Source organism: Populus euphratica, unplaced genomic scaffold (assembly GCF_000495115.2).
Source record: "Populus euphratica unplaced genomic scaffold, PopEup_1.0 scaffold605.1, whole genome shotgun sequence".
Taxonomy (NCBI): domain Eukaryota; kingdom Viridiplantae; phylum Streptophyta; class Magnoliopsida; order Malpighiales; family Salicaceae; genus Populus; species Populus euphratica.
The window spans coordinates 62,854-71,675 of NW_011500477.1; the positions used below are offsets into that span (position 1 = coordinate 62,854).

The 8,822-nt window shown below is 32.2% G+C and overlaps 1 protein-coding gene across 1 annotated transcript; it reads right to left on the bottom strand.

The window, feature by feature from the left end:
- Nucleotides 1-204: 204 nt before the first annotated feature.
- Nucleotides 205-4,435, bottom strand: LOC105114926 (probable WRKY transcription factor 20). Its single transcript, XM_011011656.1, has 5 exons — nt 3,967-4,435; nt 3,734-3,895; nt 2,627-3,441; nt 2,392-2,550; nt 205-1,130 (listed from the first exon to the last, which is right to left on the bottom strand). The coding sequence occupies exons 1-5, from the start codon at nt 4,258-4,260 to the stop codon at nt 413-415; spliced, it is 2,148 nt and encodes a 715-aa protein (XP_011009958.1). The 5' UTR covers nt 4,261-4,435; the 3' UTR covers nt 205-412.
- Between the last annotated feature and the right edge of the window lie 4,387 nt (nt 4,436-8,822).

Genomic DNA, 8,822 nt, shown 5'->3' on the forward strand with positions numbered 1-8,822 from the left:
AATAGTTTTGATACATGGATATTATAAATGAATTTTAAAAAAATTAAAAAAATTATTTTAATATATTTTAAAATAAAAAATATTTAAAAAAAAAAACCTCTAACAGACTTCCAAAAACAACTACTAAAGCTGCTAATAAAATGATTACCATGAAGGAAAATCAGATAAGGGGATTAATACGACAAAACAAAACAAAACAAGAAATACATGGAAAACCTGTCGATAAATTTGAAAGCTATATGAATTAATACAAAAACCTGTATGAAGTTTCTATAAGAAATAAGGTACTTTCCTATCAAAGGAATAAAAAAATAAAATTGCTTTTCTGTGGGTATTGGGGCCAAAAATTTATTGCAAAGCATTGAAAAGTAAAAGGAACCAGTTTCCACTTCTTTGACGCGAAGTAGATCTTTTAAGATTGAAAGTTTCCCAGGAGCTGATGATATACTGACAATGATGAAGATGGCGCCTTTAGATTATCCATGATGGACGAGCTAGCACCATAAAGGTTATCATCCTTTTGCTCTTGTTTAGGCCTGATCGACTGCTGTCCCTGGAGAAAAGTCTGAACTTGACCAACTGGTTTCCCATCACAACTAAAATCAACTCTAGCCAGAGAAAGATTTGCAGCTGTTTGAAGACATGGTGACAATGATCTTGGGAAATCTGGAACAAGCGAGGCAGTAGATCCAGAGTGACTGGCAGCAAGCTGTTGGTTGCTGAACCCGAAAGAATCACAAGGCATGGCGTTTTGGATGGGAGGAAACCTCATCGGGTAAACAAAGGAAGACCCAAGATTCATTTCACTACTGAAATTTCCAGGGAAATTGGATCTCAAATAGTCATTGTTAAATACTGGTTTTCTATCAAAACTGGGTGCAAACTCTTGAATTTGTGCTTCAGGGTTTGGCGCATTGGTGTTTCTGGCCAATGCCAGGGCAAGCTGTGCATTGCCAGCAGCCTGGGAAAAATTGCTACTAGTCGAGTTTCCGTGACTGCTGTTTCTGGCTGCAGGCACTTCATGATTGTGTTTCCCTTCGTAAGTTATAATTACATATTTCAGATCGTGGGAGGCTCTCTCCACATGCTTCCTAACTGAACATCCAGCACTTGTGCATTTATAGTAGCTCCTGTGAAGTAAATGAGAAACAAGAATTTTGAATGCCTATTTCCAGCACTTGTTAGTTTAGGAAAAATAACAAGATGCTGCCAACCGCACACATCATTCAGCATGAAGAAAAACAGAATTGAAAATATAAGCAAACTAGAAAACAAAGCGACTGAAGAACAATAACCAGGATTCTAAGTGAGATGTGTCAAATATTTTAATCTTATGATGGCACTCTGAGATGTGTCAAATATTTTAATCTTATGAAGTGATCCCAGATGGGCTGGGTTGGGTTGGGTGAAAATAGGTTGGATTATTCTCAGCTCCAACGAGCTTTGGGATTTTTCTTAATTTTGGTGGCACTCTGCTTTTTTTAGGTTTTATCTTGATTACGGTACTGCATATAAGACGTTATATTTTTAGTTGATTTCATAATCTCAACTAATACATTAATTATTATTTAATAATCTCTTAAGTAATTGTATTCGAACTTCTAAATAGACTTAATAATCCAAACTGTCAAAAAATGAAGTGCACAGCAAAAGAAATAAAACAAATCATGATTGCAAGATATTAGTGTACAGGAAAACTGCAAGCATATCTACATGCATCTGTTCTTAATATATGATTGCAACAAGCATACCTACTCTTATGTTTCTGTTACGCATATATATAGATCATATATACTAACTTGAAGTTTTTCAAGATCCATTCAGATACCTTCCCAAGATCTCCTTTCTTTGTGTTCTTTTTTTTTCTCCACTCATTCTTTCATATATATTTATTACATGAATCCTTCAAAAGCTTGATATAGAGCAGGGGTTCATGCCTTTCACGATTCAGGTATGTCCTCGACTTCTCCTTTTCTTTCCCCTTTTTTACAATAAAGTAGCTTATGTTAAGTCGGTTTTGGATTGTGTTTTCAAACCAAAATAAAATTTAATCAATAATGTCTTTTCAATTAATTAAACAGTTATGCACGCCCATTCCAGTAATTCTACCCTTATCAATACCAACCCTCAACCATTGAGCCATTTGACATACTAGTTATTTTCCAATCTGTGTACGGTTCTATAGAACTATAAATAATTATGCAGAATCATACAGATAGATTGAAGAGAGTAAACTTTTCCTCACTAATCAATTGACTAATGGTAGAACAACCCCACATCCTTGGTTCATCAGCATCCATAGAATACAGGAGTGCTAGCCACTATAATGAGGATACCATGTTAATTTAGAACAAATGTCATCACACACATAAATGGTGTAAAATGCAATACCTAGGGTTTGGATTCCCCTTGACAACTTTTTGCCCATACTTCCTCCAGCGGTAACCATCATCTAGTATGTCCACTTCACTCTCAATTTGAACAATAACTCTTGGCTCACGGATAGCCCTGGATGCCATATTTGTTTCAACCAAGCAGCTCTCTATCTTCCTGAAAAGGGGAAAAAACTGTAAACCATCCATCAAGTTTTCTGGACTGGAAGCAACAAATGCTAAACAGAGAGTACCTTCTTTTTGACTCAGACTCGTCATCAGCTTCAGCACCAAAAGAGCTTCCCTGAGTAACCCCATCATCATCATGACTTGCAAGTGTGGAGGAAAGTTCCGGAGTTATTGTTGATTCATATGTCTCTAAAGATTTTATTTGACTGGTTGATGAGAGCTCAGTCACAGCAGAGGTTGAGGACGTCCTTTGCAGGCCATCAGTCCTCCAATCAGACTGAACTTTAATATCCTTGAACCCTGACTTTGTTTTTTTCTGAACTGATTCGCCTTCATCCATTTCTGGCATTTCATCTAATGAAGAAGCAGGTCCAGGTGGTGCTCCACAACTTGGCTGAGGTTTAGGGTGATTATGTGTACCTTTGTAAATGATTTCTGTTATTTGGCCCTCATGGGCGCACTCTATTTTTTTCTTTACCAGACAATTTGCATGGTTACACTTATAATAGCTTCTTGGATATTCACTACCTTTAACCTGTTTCTGCCCATACTTTCTCCAATTGTATCCATCTTCTGAAGACCTTCCAATTGTTGTTGCAGGTACTGTTCGTTTATTTTCTTCCATAAGGCGACATGACACAACATTTTCTCCATGGATAGTTTCTCTTTGTACATAAATGGGATTACTAGCTAAATCAGAAGGGCAAATTTGCATGTCACTAACGTTGGCATTTCCAATCACGCTATCTAAGACATTGACATCAGTATGTGAATCACTTGTGCATTTATCTGGAGTAACTTGCTTTGAAAATTCCACTGGAAGCTGAAAATCCATTGATGGGTCCATCAAGAGAGTAGCTTCAAAGTCAAAATCATTACCCTGTGCAAGAAGAAAAAATAAAACTGCCAAGTCTGGATCTGATTATGTGAATAACCCGCAAATAGAAAATACCAATACACGGCTCATCCCAACCAAACTCCACAAACAGGGAACTATAGCTTTCTCGACACATGTTGTAAAGATTGGTTGCATAGAACACAAAAACAAAAGAGGTCGATAATTATAAACATACAAATGAATGGAGCAAGGGAGGGATACATGTAATTTGCTGATATTAAATTGATACTATAACAGAACAACAGTGGGAGCAACAATATGAAAGTAAAAGTACCTGATTTTCTGAGAGTGGAAGAGAATTCCCAAGAGGCTTGAATCTGAACCTGAAGGAGAGACCACCTGCATTACTCCCCCTCTCCCCATCACCACAGAGCAACAAACTTTCACTTTCATATTTGAGAGGGGATAATGGAAAAGTTCCAGTGGTCGGCGACGGCTGTGAATAATGTCCGATAATCATCAAACCATAATTAATTTTCAATAAAAGAAAAAAAAGAAAAAAAATACCTGAACATGAGAATTGGATAGCATAATGGGCGAATCAAGCAAGACAGTGGGGCTGATGCCTGAAGGAATGGTTATAAAGGGAGAGCGAAGCGGAGATGTCAAGGGGCTGGTGGTTCGAAAGCGGGCTGTATTGATCCTCTCCGCTTTCATTTTGAAACCGCACTTCGCTGCTCTTCTCTCTGCAATACTAATCCCTCTGTTATTATCACCACCAACACCACCGTTGCTGCTTTTGGTTTCAAGATTGGGAACCCACAGTAGGGTTTTGTGCTCCGCTGCTGGGTTGTTTTCCATGATGATGATGAGGATGAATTGGAGAGTGAAGAGTGGAGAGTGGAGGAAGCGCAAGAGTTACACGTCCATTACTCTTCCAATGTTTTCAAGGCTTTGTTTGTTAGCGCTGAAGCTTTTAATCTCTCTCGTCTTCTACACAATAATGATACTAATGTTGTTATGTTTGTTTTCGAGATATTCTAACAAAAGACACTCTATATATTACCATTACGATGGAGTTTGGTTATATTCCATTGAAACATAAAAAAGACAATAGAGATAACATAGAAAAAGAGATAAAAATAGAATTACATTTAATAATAATATATAAAATAAAATAACTATTTTTGTTTGGTTATTATAGACAAAAACTTAATGAAAATTTTGGTTATTATATGGTTATTATAGACAAAAACTTAATGAAAAAGTAATAAATATTATTTTCAAGTCTTTGTGTTTTTAAAAATAATTAGATATTATTCTTTTTGAATATTAAAATTAATAACAGTATAAAAATACTAGTTATAACAATCAAACACTTTACTTTATATTGAATATTAAAATTAATAATGGTATAAAAATACTAGTTATAACAATCAAACTGATTCAACAAGTTAACAAAAAACTTGGGTCCTGACTAACTTGGAGCCTGTATCATTTTGAGTTTAAGAAAAAATAAAAAAAATAATTGATTCAATCTGATCTAATTAAAAACTAGGTCGACTCTCGACTCGATCAACTCAAAATAAAACATGGATCAATATCTCATAAATTTTTTAAAAATATATTTTTTGGATAAAAATTAGATTGGTTTGATTTTAAAAAAAAAATTCAAATCAATTTAATTTGACCCTCCCAACTCGTGATTCAAAACTTGCTCCCGAGTCAACTTTCAAGCAAAGTCTTGAAATTATGATAATAATTATTTTTATTCATATATTGATTCGGATCAACTCAAGTTGATTCAATTTAACATGAAACCTAGGCCTTATATCGAATCAATTCTTAAGTTAAGTTTTAAAATTATAATAATAATTTTATTATTTTTATTTATCTTAATTAGATAATTTTAGAATTGAGAAGTTTTTACATTTATATTTTACAAATAAAAAATAAAAAATATTGACTATGGAGATAAGTCTCCTCTACACCTCTTGTTTGCAAAATACAAAAATTTACTTTAAAATTATTTTAGATATATATTTATTTTTATGTTTTCAACTCAATCTTTTCAATTAAATATATTTATATTTTTATTACTTTTGTTATTTTATCTTAAAACAGTAACCAAATATTAAGTAAAACTTTAGGAGTGGTCATTTTCTATCCCATTCAAATATTACCTTCTTAATTTTATTTTTTTCATAAAAAAAATTGAAATAAATGTCAGGCACTCATTTGCGATTCACTCATGAATAAATAATTAAATTGGATTTTTTTTTAACATTAGTAATTATTATCAATTGAAAATAATGGAAAAAAGGAACAATGCCTCCATATTTATAAAGATAATTAAAAAAAATCCAGGACTATAATATTTTTATAATAAGACTAATCAAATGCAGATATTTACATCTCTATAAAAACTAGTATTGTATTGAAATTCAGACCTCACATTGAATGAGTATTTGATTTATCATGCAAACCAACCCTTTAGATCATATATGGAAATAATTTAAAGTCAGTAAATTTAAATACTAAGAGAAAAAAAAAATTACACACTATAAGTGACAACGCTATTGTCAAATACAAATCAGCTGCTTTATGTGGAAGGTACAAAAAATAAATTGCGTTTGATTACACGGCAACTCATACCTATTCTAAATATACTATTTGTAAATTATCTTTTTGGAATATTTTTAATGACTTTTGACTATAAACAACTATAATAAAATCACCAGCTTTTTACTATTATATCCTTAATATTTTATTAATATTATAACATAAATCATTACTAATATGTAATTGTCACCCCATCTCTAATTTAAACAATTATGAGTTTGTATATTTGGTTCTTTGATGTTCTTAAAGGAACGGGGTGTTTGATGTTTCAAATTTCATCATTAATTTTGAATTTAGTAATCTGGATTAGGTAAGAGAAATAAAATAGAAAGGATTTTAAGTTATTTTTATTTTTATCACACACTAAATCATGGCCATTCAATTTAAATTTCAATAATTGAGATACAATGAGTATAATAATCATGTTATTTTCAAAATATGAGAAGATCCAATTTCATTTGTATATTATCTTTAATTAGAAGAGTAGTGTCTATAATTGTACCTTAAAAATTTTTAAAAATATATAAAAATAGAATCACATATAGCTTTTAAATGCGACCATAAATCTTAAAATATATATCAGTTTTCAAGATTAGAGTAAAAGTATGCATTGGTTTTAAAAATTTATGTAAAGAATTTATTATGCTCAAACGAAGATAAAAGTCATATTTACAATATTATTTTTTATAAAATGTTACCATTGTATATGTTTTCTCTTAAATTTATCCTTACATATGTCTTTAACTATTCAAATTATTTTATAAGTTTATTTATATGTTATTTATTGTTGGTGACTGTTCATTGAGTTAACGTTGAACCTTGAATTAAGAGCATCGCAATTCAAAGATTTTTTTTAAATTATTTTTCATTTTTTTTCTCTTTTTCAATTTCTATTTATTTTTTTATAGAAAGAACTAAAATAATTAAAAAAAATACTATGCTCATCCTAAGTTAATTTGTATTCAGAGGAGATTCACGGATTTATTATTGACCTTATTTTTATGTTATCAAAATTTGGTGTTAAGTTTACACTAGTCTATAAAAGTAGAAATAAAAGTAGAAGATAAGTTGTTCTCACTATTAAAATCTAAGTTTTCAAAACATTACACTAACTTGATAAAATTGTGTTGACTTATTATTTAAATCGTTTTAGATTAAAAAAAAACCTACAAGAAATTTTGAGGAAACTTTGTATGCATTCATTGAAAAGCAAGAGACAATCAATACTCAACTTGCTCAAAACATGATAGATTTTAAAGATACTCTTGCTAAATTAACATCTGCTCTCAGTTTCCAAGAGAAAGGTAAGTTTCCATCTCAAACACAACAAAATCCCAAAGGGCAATACAATGCAAATGCAAGTAGTTCCGGAAGCCAACACATGGATCAAGTCAAATCAGTCACTACTCTGCGCAGTGGTAAGGTTATTGAAAAACCCTCTCTTGAACCTTATGAGAAAGATGATGAGTCAATCTCTGAGGGTAAGGAAGGGGTTGAATCTGAAAATTGCAAAGAAACGACTGATTCACCGCCAGCACTTCCATTTCCTCAAGCCATGACCAAACAAAGGAAAGTCAATCACAATTCTGAAATTTATGAAATTTTCAAACAGGTAAGGATCAATATACCTTTGCTGGATGCTATTAAACAGGTTCCTTCCTATGCTAAATTTTTGAAAGATCTATGCACTGTGAAGAGGAAACTGAATGTGAAAAAGAAAGCCTTTCTAGCCGAACAAGTAAGTGCTATTCTTCAGAACAATAATGCTTTGAAATATAAAGACCCTGGTTGTCCTACAATTTCTTGCTTTATTGGAGAGCATAAAATTGAAAGAGCCTTACTTGATCTTGGTGCTAGTGTGAATTTACTTCCATATTCAGTTTTTCAGAGTCTCAATCTAGGTGAGTTAAAACCAACTTCTATAACTCTTTTACTTGCCGATAGATCTATAAAAGTGCCTAGAGGAATAATTGAAGATGTGTTAGTACAAGTCGATAAATTCATTTATCCTGTGGATTTTATTGTCTTGGACACACAACCTGTTGAAGTATGTAATTCATTTCCTGTTATTTTAGGACGTCCATTTCTTGCAACTTCTAATGCATTGATTAATTGTAGGAATGGACTGATGAAGCTATCATTTGGAAACATGACATTGGAGATGAATATTTTCAACATTTGCAAGCAACCTAGAGATGATAATGATTTACAGGAAGTGGACTTTACTGAAAAATTAATTCATGATCAATTTCCAACCACTTCCAATGAAATTGAGATTGATGAATCTGATGATTTGGAAATGATTTATTTTCAGGAAGAATCAAAGACAAGTAATTGGAGGCCACAAATTGAGGAATTGCCACCACGACCAATTAAGTCCATACCTTCAAGTGTTCAACCACCAAAACCTGATTTGAAGCCGTTGCCATCCAATCTCAAATACTCATTTTTGGGAGAAAATGAAACTTTTCCGGTAATAATCTCTTCCAAACTTAATGCACATCAAGAAGGTAAGTTATTACAAACTCTGAAAATGCACAAAAAAGCATTAGGATGGACCATAGCTGATATAAAAGGAATTAGTCCTTTGATTTGTACACACAGAATTTATTTAGAGGAAAATGCTAAACCCTCTAGAGAAATGCAACGAAGGCTAAATCCTAATATGAAAGAAGTAGTGAAAAATGAAGTCATTAAGCTTCTAGATAATGAAATCATTTATCCTATTTCTGACAGCAAATGGGTAAGTCCTACCCAAGTTGTACCTAAGAAGTCTGGAGTCACTGTGATAACAAATGAGA

Coding starts and splice junctions, on each gene's coding strand:
- LOC105114926 (XM_011011656.1), bottom strand. CDS start 4,260: ATGGAAAACAACCCAGCAGCGGAGCACAAAACCCTACTGTGGGTTCCC. Junction 3,442..3,733: donor TTCCACTCTCAGAAAATCAG/GTACTTTTACTT, acceptor CTTCTTGCACAG/GGTAATGATTTTGACTTTGA. Junction 1,131..2,391: donor AAGGGGAATCCAAACCCTAG/GTATTGCATTTT, acceptor TTTACTTCACAG/GAGCTACTATAAATGCACAA.